The 19943-nt window shown below is 39.0% G+C and overlaps 1 protein-coding gene across 1 annotated transcript; it reads left to right on the plus strand.

The window, feature by feature from the left end:
* The first annotated feature begins 3765 nt into the window (after positions 1-3765).
* LOC148776527 (olfactory receptor 4K13-like) lies at positions 3766-16655 on the plus strand. Its single transcript, XM_088840194.1, has 2 exons — positions 3766-3801; positions 15696-16655. The coding sequence occupies exons 1-2, from the start codon at positions 3766-3768 to the stop codon at positions 16653-16655; spliced, it is 996 nt and encodes a 331-aa protein (XP_088696320.1).
* Positions 16656-19943: the final 3288 nt, after the last annotated feature.

Consider the following 19943-nt stretch of genomic DNA (forward strand, 5'->3'; position numbering starts at 1 on the left):
AAATTACTGGCTCCTAGGTAGGCATGTCTTTTAGAAACTACCAGTTTCCGATGTTGTTTCACCAATTTATCCTCCCACCAGCAGTGTACAAGAATTCTAGATGTTCCATATCCTTCACAGACTTTGATATTCTCAACCTTTTTTAATTTAAAGCTATGTTCTTATGTACATAGCAATACTAATTGTGGTTATATGTACATTTCCCTGATTACTAGTAATAAAGAATACCTTTTCATATGATTATTATCTATTTGAATATTCCCTTTTGTGAAGTACCTATTTAACTCTTTTTGCCCAAATCTTGTGAATGGACAACTTAAGTGAAACAAGCAAATCTTGAAACCACAAATTATACTACTGGCAAGAGAAGAAAGAAAATGTACATGCTGTGTATCAAAGAGATTAAAACCATAATTTAAAATAATCCCTTTAAAAAAGAAACACAAGGAACATTTGTTTCACTAATGAAAAATTTCCAAATGTTTTAAGTGAAATAACTTGGAGTAGACAGAGATGATGGTGGAATGCTGCTGCTGCTAAGTCACTTCAGTTGTGTCTGACTCTGTGTGACCCCATAGATGGAAGCCCACCAGGCTCCCCCATCCCTCGGATTCTCCAGGCAAGAACACTGGAGTGGGATGCTTATTTCACCTCCCCCCAGAAACACATCAAAAACATCTACACATGGAGCAATTCTCACTGAAAACAACTTTGAAACTGGCAGAAAGACTCTTGTTTGTAAGAAAGATACACACAGAATTGGGTAGGAAGGGAAAAGCTGAGATCAGTTCAGGACTCACAACCCATCAGAGGGGACATAGAAGAAAAGGGGTTTGGAGATCCTCCCTGGAGAGTGAGAAGTTCAAATCGCATATTTGACACCCCAGCCCTGGAGTCTGATGGTAGGAAGATGAGTCCCATTAGCTGATTTGAAAACCAGTGGAACTTACAGAGGGCTGTGAGAAACCCAGACCCACTGATGAAGGGCATGTACATCTTTTTTACTCCCAGGAACAAGGAAGAGGAAGCAGGTTGAAACTGCCTCAGGCTCTGGCTGGTTTCCAGAAAGCACCCCAAAATGTACCTTTGCCCATGCCAGTCACCCAGTCTGGCCCCTCTACCTCCAGCACAATCCCCCAGTAGAATGAACACTGCCTTTGTCAAGCAGAGTGTTCAGTGTTGATGAATTTATGCCTAAAAAATTCCTGAGACTAAAAAAGGAGACAAATATTCAGGCAGAAGATAAATATTCAGATATTCATCACAGAGAACCCTAATCAAGAAGAACCTGAAGAGACCCACACCAAGTCATATCATAACTAAAATGACAAAAATTAAAGATCGAGAATTCTAAAGGCAGCAAGAGAAAAACCGAAGAGTCATATACAAAAGAACCCCTATCAGACTATCGGCTGAATTTTCTGCAGAAACTTTGCAGTCTGGAAGGGAATGACACGATATAAATTGCTGAAGGAGAAAAAAATAAACCTAGAATACTCTACCCAGCAGGATTATCACTGAGAATTGAAGGAGAGACAGACAAAAATTAAGAGTTCATCAACCTCATTTTGTTCTTTGATCTGTGGGTTCATTGTTGTTATTCAGTCATCAAATCACATCTGATTCTTTGCAACCCCATAGACTGCAGTGCACCAGGCTTCCCTATCCCTCACCATGTCCACCGAATCAGTGGTGCCATCCAACCGTCTCATCCTCTGTCACCCTATTCTCCTTCTGCCTTCAGTCTTTCCCAGCATAAGGGTCTTTTCCAATGAGTCAACTGTTCGCATCAGGTGGCCAAATTTCTTCTTCTTCAGCATCAAAACTTCCAAAGTGTATTCAGTGTTGATTTCCTTAAAGATCAACTGGTTTGATCTCCTTGCTTTCCAAGGGCCTCTAAAGAGTCTTCTCCAGCACCACAGTTTGAAAGCATCAATTCTTTGGCACTCTGCCTTCTTTATGGTCCAACTCTCACATCTGTACATGACTACTGGAAAGACCATAGCCTTGACTATATGGACCTTTGTCAGCAAAGCGATGTCTTTGTTTTGTAACACACTGTCTAGTTTTGTCATAGCTTTCCTGCCAAGAAGCAATCGTCTTCTAATATCATGGCTGTGGCCACCAACCACAGTGATCTCAGAGCCCAAAAAGGAAATCTGTCACTGCTTTTTCCCCTTCTTTTTGCCATGAAGTGATGGGACTGGATGCCATGATCTTAGATTTTTAATATTGAGTTTTAAGCTGGATTTTTCACACTACTCCTTCACCCACATCAAGAATCTCTTTAGTTCCTCTTCACTTTCTGCCATTAGAGTGGTATCATCCACCTATCTGATGTTGTTGATATTTCTCCTGGCAGTCTTGTTTCCATCTTGTAACACATCCAGCCCAGCATACTTTTCATTAAATTTAGATTTTTTTAAACATTATTTCTTTAGATATTTCTTTCTGCCATCCCTGACTCCAGTACCACATGTGGTATATTATGTGATATTTTTCATGGGTTATAGAGGCTCTTTTAAGTTTTTTGCCAATTTTGTTCTGTTTCTGGTTTAGCTTAGATGATTTCTATTTTCTATCCAAGTGTTTTATTTTTCCTTTGTTTCCCAAAAGGAATTTTTCAGTTTCTGTATTATATTTTCAGTTCAGTTCAGTTCAGTGGCTCAGTCGTGTCTGACTCTTGGCGACCCCATGAATCACAGCACACCAGGCCTCCCTGTCCATCACCAACTCCCGGAGTTCACTCAAACTCATGTCCACAGAGTCGGTGATGCCATCCAGCCATCTCATTCTTTGTCGTCCCCTTCTCCTTCCGCTCCCAACCTTTCCCAGCATCAGAGTCTTTTCCAGTGAGTGAACTCGTCGCATGAGGTGGCCAAAGTATTGCAGTTTCAGCTTTAGCATCAGTCCTTCCAATGAATACCCAGGATTGATCTCCTTTAGAATGGACTGGTTGGATCTCCTTGCAGTACAAGGGACTCTCAAGAGTCTTCTCCAACACCACAGTTCAAAAGCACCAATTCTTCAGCGATCAGCTTTCTTCACAGTCCAACTCTCACATCCATACATGACCACGGGAAAAACCATAGCCTTGACTAGATGGACCTTTGTTTTACCGCCCCCCAATTCCATTTGGTTATTTATTTCATATCTTCATTTTTTTCTCTCATGTTCATATTTTCCTTTAAATTCTTGATTTATTTATATAATGTCTATTTCAAAATTTTTAATTTTAAAAGCTTATTCATCTAAATCATTTCTGAATATGTATCTCTTGATCATATAGATCATATCTTACTTCTTTGAATTTTTATTAGCTAATGATTGGATGTCATATATCAGTGGGATTCTCCATGAAGGGACATTTGGCATTATCTGGGGACCTGGTTGGATGTCACATGTGGGGGCTGCTACTGGAATTTAATGGACAGAAGAAGGAATGCTGCTAAATATCTTAAAATGATCAAGAAGACCTTTGAACCTACAATAAAGCTACCTTTAAAACTTAAAGTTGAAGTCAAGACTTTTTAAAGCATACAAAAGATTAAAGAATTCTTAGCAACCTGATGCTTATATAAATATGTTAAATGAAGTTGTAATGAAAATTTTTACATTTATTTATGTACAAATAAAATTTGAATATGACAATAGTTCATAGAAGAAAAAGTGCATAAAGAAGTTTCTTACATTTATTTAATGAAATGTTATAATTATCTGGAGGTATGAGAAATAGAATGTTTCTTGCCATATCAGTAAACGAAGATGTTACAGTCATTAGCAATTGCAGCCACCACCATGGTGAGCTGGTAAGCTCTGAGGGAACTCAGAAGGAGAAGAATACCTGCCATATTGAAGTCATCAGATTATAGCCACTCCCTACAGTGAGCCACAAGGAAACTCAGGATGTGACCGACACAGGATACTGGTCCTACACAGCTCAGGTGCAAATAAATGGGATGATTTCAGTGAGCCCAAACTCTTGCATCTTCCCATACATGGAAAAGAACTAAATTCCTTAACTTGAGTTATCCAGTTTTAAGTAACAACAATATTTTGTTGTTCAGACTATGTGCCTTTTGTTGAAAAAATTTTATATAACCTGGTTCTTCCCTTCACCTCCTTGGAGCAGTTCTCTCAGGGTCACTTTAGATGCTGTCTTCTAGGTTTGAAGTTCTAAATATCCTCACTGGAAAAAACAATAGCTCTCAACTTTTAGGTTGTGAGTATTTAAGTTGACAGAAATCAGAAAGTGACAATTTAAAGTTCAGTTCAGTTCAGTCACTCAGTCATGCCTGACTCTTTACAACCCCATGAACTGAAGCACACCAGGCTTCCCTGTTCATCACCAACTCCCAGAGCTTACTCAAACTCTTGTCCATTGAGTTGGTGATGACATCCAACCGACATCCAACCATCTCATCCTCTGTCATCCTCTCATCTTCTGTCGTCCCCTTCTCCTGCTGCCTTCAGTCTTTCCAAGCATCAGGGTCTTTTCCAATGAGTCAGTTCTTCACATCCGGTGGCCAAAGTATTGGAATTTCAGCTTCAGCATGTCTTTCCAATGAATATTCAGGACTGATTTCCTTTAGGATTCACTGGCTTGATCTCCTGGAAGTGCAAGGGACTCTCAAGAGTCTTCTCCAACACCACAGTTCAAAAGCATCCAATTTTCAGCACTCAGCTTTCTTTATGGTCAACTGTCACATCCATACATGACTACTGGAAAAACTACAGCTTTGACTAGACAGACTTTGGTCGGCCAAGGAATGTCTCTGCTTTTTAATATGTGGTCTAGGTAGGTCTTCTTCCAAGGAGCAACTGTCTTTCAATTTCAAGGCTGCAGTCACCATCTGCAGTGATTTTTGGAGCCCAAGAAAATAAAATCTCTCACTGTTTCCATTGTTTCCCTATTTGCCATGAAGTGATGGGACTGGATGCCATGATCTTAGTTTTTTGAATGTTGAGTTTTAAGCCAGCTTTTTCACTCTCCTCTTTCACCCTCATAAAGAGGATCTTTAGTTCATTTCTGCCATAAGGGTGGTGTCATCTGTGTATCAGAGGTTATTGATATTTCTCTCAGCAATCTTGATTCCAGCTTGTGCTTCACCCAGCCTGGCATTTCACGTGATGTACTCTGCATATAAGTTAAATATACAGCTTTGATGTACTCCTTTCCAAATTTGGAGGGCTTCCTTGGTCGCTCAGACATTAAAGACTCTGCCTGCAATTCAGGAGACCCAGATTAGTTTCCTGGGTTGGGAAGATTCCCTAGAAAAGGAAATGGCAACCCACTCCAGTATTCTTGCCTGGAAAACTCCATGGACAGAGGAGCCTGGCAGGCTACAGTCCATGCGATTGCAGAGTCAGACACAGCTGAAAGACTAAGGCTTTTTCCAATTTGGAACCAGTCTGTTGTTCCATGTTTGGTTCTAACTGTTGCTTCTTGAATGACATACTGATTTCTCAGGAGGCAGGTGAGGTCGTCTAGTGTTTCCATCTCTTGAAGAATTTTCCACAGTTTCTTGTGATCGACACAGTTCAATAAAGCAGAAATAAATGTTTTTCTGGAACTCTCTCGCTTTTTTTATGATCCAACGGATGTTGGCAATTTGATCTCTGGTTCCTCTGCCTTTTCTAAATCCAACTTGAACATCTGGAAGTTCTCGGTTCATGTACTGTTGAAGCCTGACTTGGAGAATTTTGGTCATTACTTTGCTAGCATGTGAGATGAGTGCAACTGTGTGGTAGTTTGAACATTCTCTGGCATTGCCTTTCTTTGGAGTTGGAATGAAACTGTGGCCAGGACTGGAAAAATTATGTAAGTTAAAGTTACATATTACATACTCTAAAGAAACCACAGAAATGAAACAGAGAAAGAGAGTATGACAGAAGGAGGAAGGAAAGAAAGAAGGAAGAAAGGAAAAAAGAAGAAAAGAAAAGAAAACTGAAACAGAGGTTATCTAAAATAATCGTGTCTGTCTAGTAGTTACTAACTTGGAAAACCCAGTCTAAGCCATTTGATTCTTTCCTGGTCAAACCAAACAGGCGTTTTGGATTAGCGATGGGCTTTCCAGAATGAAGGCCATGTTGCTCTTTGCATTATTAATCAGCCAGAATCAGTCCCAATAAGCAATAAAAATGTTGAAAAAGGTAAATCTGTATGACAAATGTGCCAAGTATCCCATGTTAGTATTGCAATAGGAATTCTGTTCGTAGTCACAGTGATATCTTCAGACATTGATAGACTCTTAAACCAGTGTTCTTCCTATGTGGTAAAGTACATGGGCTCCAGATAATTGGAAAATAAAACCACTCTTATTTTGAGAACTTGGTCATGGAAACTTTCATGGGAACTTTGAGGAAGATTTAAAAGGTCATGTAGAAACCTCTTGAGAAAAAAAAAAAAAACAAAACCTAGATCCAGGAAACTGGAATGCATCTGCAAGTTCTTTCAGATGACTTAGAATTCTTAGAAACAGCTACTTGGAGTCATGAAATACACTGACATGGGAACATCAAACAAAAAATAGGTGTGCATATTTCTCTCATACACAGCTGCTGAAGCCACTTCTCTGAACTGAACTCGGTGCCCACAGGAAAAATAATGTGAAGATGAGTTTAGGCAAATTTCTCTGATGGCAAACCTGCACAAAATCAGAAAATGGATTGTATTGGATTCACTCCTGAAACCCCAGTGGTATAAAAACAGATATTCAATAGAATTGACACCTATTCAGCTCTTAAATCTGCTTAGCCTCTTATAAAAGCAACCACCATGAATACAAGTAAAGATTTATAACATTGCAGAGTCTATCAGGGTACTTCATATGAATGCAATTCCTCTGGTCAAGAAAGGCATTTTTTAAATTAATATACAAAAATTATCCAAGAAACATTGAATTATGTGGTATTCACAGTTCTCATCATTCTTAGAGCATTGGTCTTACTGAAAACTGAAACAGGCAATTCAAAGCATATGTTACTTTGAATAGGAGTGGATACAGACACAGAAATCTGCTAATATTAACGGGAAAATGTACTTTTCAGTTGAATATGAGAGTAAGAGGAAATAGTCCACAGGAAAATTTTCTTAAAACTGGGGATGGAAATGAAGAAATAGAGGGAAATATAATTACCTAACATTATCTTTTCAAGTCTTGTATTTTAATAGGCCCAGTTCTATTTAAAATACATTATACATTAAAAAAAAAAACTAAAGTTAGTTTTCAGTAAACTTTAGATATATTTTGCATTTGATGCCTTTTAATACTCTTCAAGTAAATTTTCATAATTTGAATACACCAGACCTGAAAGTGGTTTTATATTGCCCTCTTATCTGTTGTCCATAAGTAAAGCATATCAATTTCTATAATTATGTGATACTAGAAAAGAATGTTTACTACTATTGTAATTAAGGGAAAACAATGTAGCATCTTTAATACTTCCCATTGGTATTTGCTCATCAGTTGGGTATTGTTAGGTCTCAAAATATATCCTTTTTTATTATCACCCTCTCAATATTTATGATCCCTTTTTCCCTAAGAAAATGAATATTCACATGTGTCACTATTTTAGGGATAATGCAATTATTTTGAAATGAGACACTGTTCAGGTTTCAGTGTGCCCGGAGTCAAGCGATGTTCTGAAGCACTCTGTACAGTTGGTAAGTCATGGAGTCAGTTTTAATTTAGATTAAGACAATACAGAAACATTCCTGGATACTGGCTTATAATCACATTGTCCATAGGTAGAATCAGATGTGAAAAGTCAATTAGAAGCTGAACAATGTGATAAAATTATTGAATTCTAGAAGGCATTATTACTCTAGTTGTCAAACAAATATATCATAGTCTCATAATGTGTGTGAAAACATGAAGAACATTATATGATTGAGTATACTTTGATACAACTCAAGTGATTTTATTTTCAATCTGCTAAACAGTGTCCATGTCATACTTTATCATGTCAGTGTTATTACCAACAAAAATTTTATGGCGAACTATGCCAAACAGTGTTTATTTAAAACAGTAACTGGGTGAATGGAAACTTCCCTCTTGTTTTCCAAGAAATGTGTTATTCTCTTGTGCTTATCAACCTACCACATCTAACACATCAATTTATCCTATTCTGTTTTTAAAGAAAAATAAGTCAGCTAAATTGACTGGTATAATATGGTTAAGAATATGACTTTTGGCAAATCTGACCTAAGAATATTCACTTTTACTTAACATTTTTATTAAGATTACAAATATTAAAAATATAAACCTTAAATAGAATAAATCTTTTATCTGTTCTCTAATACTTGAACATTTTGTTCTTTCTAGATAAAGCACAGGTGCATGCTAAGTTACTTCAGTCATGTCCAATTCTTTGTGACTCCATGGACTGTAGCCTTCCAGGTTGCTCTGTCCTTGGGATTCTCCAGGCAAGAATACTGGAGTGGGTAGCCATTGCCTTCACTAGGGGATCTTCCTGACTCAGGGATCGAAACTAGGACCTTATGTTTCCTGCATTGGCAAGCGGATTCTTTACCACTAGCATCACCTGGGAAACCCTAAAGCACTAGGTAATCAACCACAGTTTGTCCTTTTCTTATCGGATTTTGATGACTATAATCTTCTATGAGTAAATTTCAAATTCTAAAACTTAGTTCAGTGATACTTCCTGCACATGAGTCTATGTGCTCTACTTAGTCACTCAGTCACGTCCGACTCTTTGTGACCCCGTGAACTGTAGCCTGCTAGGGTCCTCTGTCCACAGGGGTTTTCCAGGCAAGAACACTGGAGTGGGTTGCCATGCTCTCCTCCTGGGGATCTTCCCAACCCAGGGAATGAACCCAATTCTCTCGCATTACAGGAAGATTTTTTACTGTTTGAGCATTAGAATTAAAATGTTAATTTTAGGATTTCATATATCCATCTTTATCCTCAACCATTTTAGAATAATCTGAAAGTTTTTCATCTAACAAAGGGAAGTTAAGGACTTTGCTTTTGCAGAAAGGGAAGATGACAGGCAAACAATCAAAATGATCCTTTTGAAAACAAAAGAGATTCTTTTCTCTGTCTTCTGCCTTCTCCATACCCTTAGGAGTATGTGTGGGTGAGTGTATGAGTGTGTGTGTGTGCTTTCTGTATGTATATGTGTAAGGTTTTGGATTAAAAACCTATATATAAAAATGTTCTTTAAAGGAAAATCATAGATTAGTGTAACACTATAAAAACAGAAAGAAATAAAAGTAGAAAAATCCTTTGGCTGTAAAAATTATTAGTTATATATTTTTAGAAATATTACCCTAAAAATATCAACAAATTTTTAGAATTTTTTCTTTTTAAATATCTATATGCTTTCACTCATTCAACAGCTTTATTGATGGCTTTCATAAGCTGTATTAGTATTATGAGAAATAATTTGTATATTTTCAAGTACCTTAAAAATTCCTTATTTGGGAAGGAAAACACACTAGCAATTTAACCCTAGAAGTCAGAGATACCTAGTGTTAAAATAAATTGTGCCTAATTCTTATTAGAAGAATTAAAGAAGAACGAAAGAGCCTCTTGATGAAAGTGAAAGAGAGTGAAAAAGTTGGCTTAAAACTCAACATTCAGAAAACTAAGATCAAGGCATATGGTCCCATCATTTCATGGCAAATAGATGGGGAAACAGTAGAAACAGTGGCTGACTTTATTTTGGGGGGCTCCAAAATCACTGCAGATGGCGACTGCAGCCATGAAATTAAAAGATGTTTACTCCTTGGAAGGAAAGTTATGACCAACCTACATAGCATATTAAAAAGCAAAGTAATGCTTTGCCAACAAAGTTCCGTCTAGTCAAGGCTGTGGTTTTTCCAGTAGTCATGTATGGATGTGAGAGTTGGACTATAAAGAAAGCTGATCGCCAAAGAATTGATGCTTTTGAACTGTGATGTTGGAGAGGACTCTTAAGAGTCCTTGGACTGCAGGGAGATCCAACCAGTCCATCCTGAAGGAGATCAGTCCTGGATGCTCATTGGAAGGACTGATGTTGAAGCTGAAACTCCAACACTTTGGCCACCTGATGCAAAGAACTGACTCATTTGAAAAGACCCTGATGCTGGGAAAGACTGAGGGCAGGAGGAGAAGGGGACGACAGAGGATGAGATGGTTGGATGGCATCACCAACTCAATGGATATGAGTTTGGGTAAACTCCGGGAGTTGGTGATGGACAGGGAGGCCTGGCGTGCTGCAGTTCATGGGGTCACAAAGAGTGGGACATGACTGAGCAACTGAACTGAACTGAATTCTTATTCTGAGCTTCCCTGGTGGCTCAGTGGTGAAGAATTTGCCTGCCAATGCGGGCAATGCAGGTTGAACCCCTGTGTCTGCAAGATCCCCTGGAGAAGTAAATGGCAGCCCACTACAGTGTTTTTGCCTCGGAAATCCCACGGACAGAGGAGACTGGTGGGCTCTAGTCCATAAGGTCACAAAGGAGTCGGACATGACTTAGAAACTTAAACAACTCTTGTTCTAGTGCTCCTTTAGAAGACTGAGAATTAATACATGTAATGGGGGCGGGAGGAGAAGGGGACGACGGAGAATGAGATGGCTGGATGGCATCACCGACTCTGTGGACATGAGTTTGAGTGAACTCCGGGAGTTGGTGATGGACAGGGAGGCCTGGTGTGCTGTGATTCATGGGGTCGCGGAGAGTCGGACACGACTGAGCGACTGAACTGAACTGAACTGAACTGAATATATGTGATGTGCTTCTTCCAGCCCAGCGTTCCTCATGATGTACTCTGTGAATAGCTAATGTTAAAAGCTGATTAAAAGAGAAATAGAGATCTAACCCTGTTAGAATTAAAATAAGCACAGAAGTCCAAAGAGGCATTATCTGAAGCAGCAGGTGTCTAGTCAAGGCTATGGTTTTTCCAGTGGTCATGTATGGATGTGAGAGTTGGACTGTGAAGAAAGTTGAGAGCCAAAGAATTGATGCTTTTGAACTATGGTGCTGGAGAAGAGTCTTGAGAGTCCCTTGGACTGCAAGGAGGTCCAACCACTCCATTCTGAAGGAGATCAATCCTGGGTGTTCATTGGAAGGACTTATGCTAAAGCTGAAACTCCAATACTTTGGCCACCTCATGCGACGAGTTGACTCACTGGAAAAGAGTCTGATGCTAGGAGGGATTGGGAGTAGGAGGAGACAGGGACAACAGAGAATGAGATGGCTGGATGGCATCACCAACTCGATGGACATGAGTTTGAGTGAACTCTGGGAGTTGGTGATGGACAGGGAGGCCTGGCGTGCTGTGGTTCACGGGGTCGCAAAGGGTCGGACACGACTATGCGACTGAACTGAACTGAACTGAATATATGTGATGTATATGGGAAATAGTTAAGTTATAGGATGCATGAAATGGACAATAAATGCAGTGGAAATTATCATGAGTTTCAAATTTATGGAGGGTCTTATTGTGTACAAGAGAGGCCTTAATGTGCTCTGAAAGGTTTGGTTATATGACAAAGGAATTTGTGTAGCTAAGAAGGAGAAAACAAGCAAGGATGGGGAAAAAAATGCGTGAAGCATGTAGAAAGCCATGAAGTTTCTGCTGAAAGAGATGTTGAATTTTTTCAATACTAGAAAATAGTATTGGATTGGTTAGTGAAGGGCTGACTATGAAGACCTAAGTACATTTGGGGACTCATAATATAGTTAGAAATTTATATAAGTTTTTAAGAAAACAGTGATATGATGAAAACAGAATTTTTATGGGAAATGTTAAAATCCTAAAAGCAAACTGCATTTGTGGGGTGATTACATATGCATCATCTATTGATGTAAAATCAAATTCTGTATAGCTTCAAAAAGTTCAGAATTTTTGTGCACTCATATGAACATGTCTTTAATTTTTAAGTGAAAAACCCAAGGGAAATAACTATGCATGTAGCATGAACACTTGTTGTCTTATAAATATATACACTAATATACATAACACACACACAAACACTATACTAGTATGTTATTATTTTTCTTGAATGCTATCTAGGATACAAATGGCTTACAGTTAGTGATCCTGTTATGTGTGACATGGTATTTTTTTCCCCATTAGTATAAGCTACTTTTACTTTTTAAAAAGTAATCTAAAGGAAAACTATATTTTTAACAAATATTTTAAAATGGTGATTGTTTCTGTTTTAAATGATTCAACATTCAATTTGACATATGATTAAAGTTTCCAATTTCTATTGACTTTGTTCTATAACTAATTTTAATCTAGATCCTGAATATATAATGCATAATTCACTTATTCAACCATTCTTTCAACAGATATTTAAGTGTCATGCACAGATGCTAAAATGTGTATAAATTACTTTATGTGTTTCTTGAGAGAACTGTCCTGTTCTCTTTAAATGAAGTTTCAAAAATTAGATTTTAAAAAGGATCACTATAAGGGATCCTTAAAATACTAGACTGTAGCCGAAAGGAGCTATAAACTTTCTAGACATGGAAATGAATAACCTTACAAACTTGATGTGATTTAGTACTTTATGTCAATTCATATTTCTCAGAGTAGGAAATTGGCCAAAAGATATGTTCCTATAGTGAAAAATGCAGCCTCATTTGGAAAATGTTTAATACTATGAAGTTGTTTTGAAGAAACTGAATATACACCATTATGATGCTTATTCTTTCTGTTTTTGATGATTGGGAGAGTAAATTGTAGGAAATTGATGGGATAGAGGCTTGGAGATGCATGGATATCCCTAGGATTCACAGAAGGCACCTTCACATGAAAATATTTCTCCCTGTCTGCTGGGTATCAATGGGGCAAAAAGAAGACTATATTTTATTTACTGAAGGAGATTTATAAAAACAGGTAATTTAGAAATCGTTTATGGTTACCATCTTTCTAAATTCCATATATATGTGTTAGTATACTGTATTGGTGCGTTTCTGTCTTACTTCACTCTGTATAATAGGCTCCAGTTTCATCCACCTCATTAGAACTGATTCAAATGCATTCTTTTTAATGGCTGAGTAATACTCCATTGTGTGTATGTACCAAAGCTTTCTTATCCATTCGTCTGCAGATGGACATCTAGGTTGCTTCCATGTCCTGGCTATTATAAACAGTGCTGCGATGAACATTGGAGTACATGTGTCTCTTTCAATTCTGGTAACCTTAACCCTGTATACGAGACAGCAAAAGAGACACAGTTGTATCGAACAGTCTTTGGGACTTTGTGGGAGAGGGTGAGGGTGGGATGATTTGAGAGAATGACATTGAAACATGTATGTTGTCATATGTGAAACGAATCAGCAGTTCAGGGTCAATGCATGTTACAGGATACTCGGGGCTGGTGTGCGGGGATGACCCAGAGGGAGGATAAAGGGAGGAGGGAGGCGAGAGGGGGGATCAGGAGGGGGAATTCATGTACACCTGGGGCGAATTCATGTCAATGTATGGCAAAACCAACCAATATAATATTGTAAAATAAAAAAAATAAATTAAAAAAAAAATCGTTTATGACTATGCTAAAGTGTTTGACTATGTGGATCACAACAAACTTGAAAATCCTTAAGGAGATGAGAATACCAGGCCATCTTACCTGCCTTCTGAGAAATCCCCTTGCAGATCAAGAAGCAACAGTTAGAACTGGACATGGAACAATGGACTGGTTCCAAATTGGGAAAGGAGTACCTTATATATAGAGTACATCATGAGAAACGCTGGGCTGGATGAAGGACAAGCTGAAATCAAGATTGCCGGGAGAATATCAATAACCTCAGATATGCAGATAACATCACCCTTAAGGCAGAAAGCGAAGAGGAACTAAAGAGCTTCTTTACGAGGATGAAAGAGGAGGGTGAAAAAGCTGGCTTAAAACTCAACATTCAAAAACCTAAGATCATGGCATCCGGTCCTATCACTTCGTGGCAAATAGATAGGGAAACAATGGAAACGGTGAGAGACTTTATTTGGGGGGGCTCCAAAATCACTGCAGATGGTGACTGCAGCCATAAAAGATGCTTGCTCCATGGAATAAAAGCTATGGCCTACCTGCTGCTGCTTCTAAGTCTCTTCCGTCGTGTCCGACTCTGTGCGACCCCACAGACGGCAGCCCACCAGGCTCCCCCGTCCCTGAGATTCTCCAAAAAAGCAGAGACATTACTTTGCCAATCAAGGTCCGTCTAGTCAAGGCTATGGTTTTTCCAGTGGTCATGTATGGATATGACAGTTGGACCATAAAGAAGGCTGAGCACTGAAGAATTGATGCTTTTGAACTGTGTGGTGTTGAAGACTCTTGTGAGTCCTTTGGGCTTCAAGGAGAACCAACCAGTCCATCCTAAAGGAAATCAGTCCTGAATATTCATTGGAAGGACTGATACTGAAGCTGAAACTCCACTACTATCGTCACCTGATGCGAAGAACTGACTCACTGGAAAAGACCCTGATGCGGGGCTATATTGAAGGTGGGAGTAGAAGGGGACAACAGAGGATGAGATGGTTGGATGTCATCACCGACTCAATTGACATGAGTTTGCGTAAACTCAGAATTGGTGATAGACATGGAACCTGGTGTGCAGCAGTCCATGATATCGCAAAGAGTTGGACATGACTGAGCGACTGAACTGAACTGAAGGATGAAAGCCATTTTTAAAAAGCAAAGCTAGTCAAATCAGTTTTGCAATAAGCATGGGCTTAATTAGGTGATTCTACTGCAAAATTTGTATAAGCTAGTTGCCTCAAACTTTCTCAGTTATTTTGAAGCCTGTTACAGATATACTTGCAAAAAACAACCAGTGGTCCTCTATACAGCAATAAGCAAACAGAATACAAATAAATGAATACAAACCAGAAATGAAATAAAATCAGCTACATTTGGCTGTGGATTTTTTTCACCTTTTGTACTTTTTGCCCAGAATTCTAAAATAGGCATTTGATGTGAATACAGTTAAATTTTGAGTGAATAAGTTGTATTTTTATATATTTTTAAAAAATGTGTAATGACCACCACTAGTTAAGCTGTGAGACATTGTTGCACTGGAGCATGGAATGGAGCATGGAAAAATAAAGGTAGATTTCTCAGGAACTAAAAGCATACATTTAAACCTTAATTTATGTTTTAATTCATAGTTCTTTACCAAAATATATTCCAAAATACAGTTCTTGTGAGTCATGGGTATATTGTCTACATTTCTAATTTCCAGATTAAAAATTTCAATATTACTCTGTCGATATAAAACCCACCATAATTATCTAATGCATGGTTATCTTTATAGCACGAAGAGGCGTTTAATGCTTTGTAGTCTAATTTTTTTTATTTTACAGAGACGGAAACTTGACCATCAAAAGGAAAATGGCTTATTCTATGTTGCTCAATGAATAGCTCTGCTAGGTGTTGTATTGAAACCTTCTAATTCCAAGTTCACAGCCTTATAAAATTGTGGTTTCATAATTTTGTGGTTTCATAACTATTTTTATTTTTGTTTTTCAGAAATGTATATTCTGAATTCTACCATTATTTGGATACTTCTCTGGACCATTTAGTAAATCACTGACCAACAAAAATTCCCAAAAGTAGAAGGTGCTTATAAATTCAAATACCCTATCTAAATAGCGAAGTTGGTCATCAGCATGAACCACCCTTATGTAAGCATAATTTTCCTACTCCTTATTCTTACTCATTTTGATTATTACAGGCTTAAGTAGACAACCAGACAAGTGGATGACGTGGAAAAGACAAACCATTCAGTGGTATCTGAGTTCATTTTGCTGGGACTTTCCAAATCTCAGAATCTTCAGATTTTATTCTTTCTGGGATTCTCTGTGGTCTATGGAGGGATTGTGTTGGGAAACCTCCTCATCTTAGTCACTGTGATCTTTGACTCATGCCTTCACACACCAATGTATCTTCTGCTTATCAATCTCTCCTGTATTGATATGATCCTGGCTTCTTTTGCTACCCCTAAGATGACTGTAGATTTCCTCCGAGACCAGAAGACCATCTCCTGGTGGGTATGTTACTCTCAGATGTTCTTCATGCACCTCCTAGGTGGGAGTGAGATGATGTTGCTTGTAGCCATGGCAATAGACAGATATGTTGGCATTTGCAAACCCCTCCATTACATGACCATCAGGAGCCCACGAGTGCTCACTGGGCTACTGCTATCCTCTTACGCAGTTGGATTTGTGCACTCGTCTATTCAAATGGCTTTCATGTTGAATTTGCCCTTCTGTGGTCCCAATGTTGTGGACAGCTTTTTCTGTGACCTACGCCTTGTGCTCAAACTCGCCTGCGAGGACACCTATGTGCTCCAACTCCTGGTCATTGCTGACAGCGGCCTCCTGTCCCTGGTCTGCTTCCTCCTCCTGCTTGTCTCCTACACGGTAATTATTTACTCTGTCAGGCACCACACTGGCAGTGGTCCCTCTAAGGCTTTCTCCACTCTCTCAGCACACATCAGAGTAGTGACTCTGTTCTTTGCCCCTTGTGTCTTTATCTATGTATGGCCCTTAAGCAGATATTCCATAGATAAAATTCTTTCTGTGTTTTATACGATTTTCACACCTCTCTTAAATCCTATTATTTATGCATTAAGGAATCAAGAGGTAAAAGCAACCATTTGGAAGATAAAGACTCAACATACAAATTCAAAGCACGCTTTGTAGATGACACCGCTGAAGAGGTGTTTGGACATTATTTAGGAATGTACTTTAAATGCATTTCAAGTTCTATAAAACAGTATGTGTGCTTGTTAAAAAGGAAGCCTCCCTATTGTCACCCTTAATGTTTAAATGCATAATATCTACAGTCTGGCAGGTGTGCATTGAAATCCCACCTTCACCACTTTCTCTCATGCAAATTTGAACAAAATGAATAAATTCTCTGCAACTTAGTTTCTTTATCTAGAAAAACTTCCTCGAATGTTTCTTTTACTATTTTCAGTTCAGTTCAGTTCAGTTCAGTCACTCAGGCGTGTCCAACTCTTTGCGACCCCATGAATCACAGCACACCAGGCCTCCCTGTCCATCACCAACTCCCAGAGTTCACTCAAACTCATGTCCATCGAGTTGGTGATGCCATCCAGCCATCTCATTCTCTGTCGTCCCCGTCTCCTCCTGCCCCCAACCCCTCCCATCATCAGAGTCTTTTCCAGTGAGTCAACTCGTCGCATGAGGTGGCCAAAGTATTTACTATTTTAGCAGGTCTTTAAGCTTTTGAGCTGTGGTGTTGGAGAAGACTCTTGAGAGTCCCTTGGACTGCAAGGAGATCCAATCAGTCCATTCTAAAGGAGATCAATCCTGGGTGTTCACTGGAAGGACTGATGCTAAAGCTGAAACTCCAATACTTTGGCCACCTCATGCGACGAGTTGACTCACTGGAAAAGACTCTGATGTTGGGAGGAACTGGGGGCAGGAGGAAAAGGGGACGACAGAGAATGAGATGGTTGGATGGCATCACCGACTCGATGCACATGAGTTTGAGCGAACTCCGGGTGTTGGTGATGGACAGGAAGGCCTGGCGTGCTGTGATTCATGGGGTCGCAAAGAGTCGGACACGACTGAGCGACTGAACTGAACTGAACTGAAACCTTGTAAAGTATATTATTATTGCTTCTATTATAGCTGCTGTCATTACAATGGTATTCTGCATTTGGAATATGCACACAGATGACACTTCACATAGTTGTTTAGCTAAGGGTCTGGCTAACTACCTTGCTAGAGAGCCGCATTTTGTACATAATCCCTAGTCAGTATGTATTAAGTTTTAATTACCTACTTAACACAGTGCCTCCAACCATTCTGCATCTATTTAGTTAGTCTGCAAAATCCTGGAAGATATATCTAGGACTGTAAGGAGCGTGGCCTAAGGATGGAGAAAGTGAACGAAATTGGCAGTTGTGTTGTGGCATGAAAGCACTATATTAAAGGATGCACAGGGTGCTGTCGAAATGCAGAGGAGCGACATCTAAATCAGAGCAGGTTCAAGGAAGCCTTCCAGGAGAAGGCAATAATTGGAGTAAGCATTGGTTGGATAGAGAAGAAAGACATGCTGAGAAAGGGAGCTGTATAGGAGAACACAGGGAAGCAAGAAATATGACACCTTGGAGGAAGCACACAAAATTTTTTTGAGCTGGGACATGGAGTTTGATAGTAAGAGCTGAGGTAGAGAGTTAGGTCAAATGCAGTCTTATCTTATAAAAGAAGACCTAAGGGACTCCTTGGCATTCAAAACTATATGATATGGAAATTAAAACAGAGGGAAAAAGAAAGCATAGATTCTCCTGCCCCAAATAGTACATTGTACTGTTCTTATTCCAAGTTTACCTTCTCCATTTCAGCTCTATCTATGATATTCCTCTTTGCCATCTAAGCAACTAAGCCTGGAACTGAATAAAAGGTAAAAGGAAATTTATGGCAACTGGTTATGGGAAGAGATGCCCATTGTCTTTTAACTGCAGCACACAATAAAAGAGAATCATCACATGTATGGAATTTATCATAGCTATGGCCCAGAAAATAAAACATTAAATACTATGGCGGCAACACATCAATAGGTCATTTCTACATAAAAGGCACATCACATCAACCTTAGTTGTTTTATACCGAAAAACCAGTTTCTGGATAAAACAATGTACATGCATATTGAATTCTATCTGGCTAGATATATCTTTTCTCTGAGCACATCTTGTAGAAATGCATCATAGATTTAGAATAGTCTACAGACTTGTTTCTACAAGCGCATTACTGATTGATGGTTGTGGCCAAAAATTTGTAATTTAAATTATTTGTAATGTATTTTTTTATGCCATCGCAGAGTAAAACCACTAACTACTCAAGTTTTTCCCCCAAACAGTTGCATATTTTTTCCACATCATTATTTTTAATATAATTTATCCTCTTTTCACTTCGTTATGTGAAATTCGTAAACTGTTGTTATTAGGAGGAATAATATTTTCCCTTTCTCACAATTCTGCTTGCCATCGACATATAGTACAGAAACATTCATCTTGATATTAGCAAGACTTCTCTCTTTTTGCACTTCCTTCCCTGTATCACTCACTCACTATTCCTCTTGGTATGAAGCATGATTTATAGATCATTAAGGTTTAAAAAGGAGACTGAGCATGAGGTCCTCATAGTTTTGCCCTTTCAGAGTTGCTCACACACACGAGTGCTCTTTCTGCTCTTGGTGTTAAACCTGAGTCAGGGATTATAACCTGCCTTCTAGGAGCAGATTTGGAAACATCTCAAAGTGTCTTCCTCCAAGAATTATCTGCTCTAGAGGTATGGGCAGTTAAATGTATACTTGCCCCTGTCTGTTTAAGTATTTGTTCTGCAAACCCTCCCTTTGGGTTTCAGGGTTAAAATTAAGGGGAAATAGTACAGAGACTTTCGGAGTTATACATTCAATACAGCTTTACCAGTAATAATATTGATACTCTCTCTCTTCTTTTTTCCTGATTCTATTTATAGACTGGCTCAGAACTCAGGAGGGGGAGGGGTGATTAACACTTCTGAGAATCCTGCAATCAATTCCTAGTACCCTCAGTTCCGTCAGTTCAGTTCAGTCGCTCAGTCGTGTCCGACTCTTTGTGACCCCATGAATCGCAGTATGCCAGGCCTCCCTGTCCATCACCAACTCCCGGAGTTCACTCAAACTCATGTCCATCGAGTCGGTGATGCCATCCAGTCATCTCATTCTCTGCCATCCCCTTCTCCTCCTGCCCTCAATCCCTCCCAGCATCAGAGTCTTTTCCAGTGAGTCAACTCTTCGCATGAGGTGGCCAAAGTACTGGTGTTTCAGTTTTAGCATCAGTCCTTCCAATGAACACCCAGGACTGATCTCCTTTAGAATAGACTGGTTGGATCTCCTTGCAGTCTTAGGTTATGATATATAATTCTCTTTAATCTGTTTTAGGTAATCTGGCCTCAGTTCAGTTCAGTTCAGTTCAC

This window comes from Moschus berezovskii, chromosome 9 (genome assembly GCF_049115385.1).
Source record: "Moschus berezovskii isolate FMDL1 chromosome 9, NW_MosBer_1.0, whole genome shotgun sequence".
Classification (NCBI taxonomy): Eukaryota; Metazoa; Chordata; class Mammalia; order Artiodactyla; family Moschidae; genus Moschus; species Moschus berezovskii.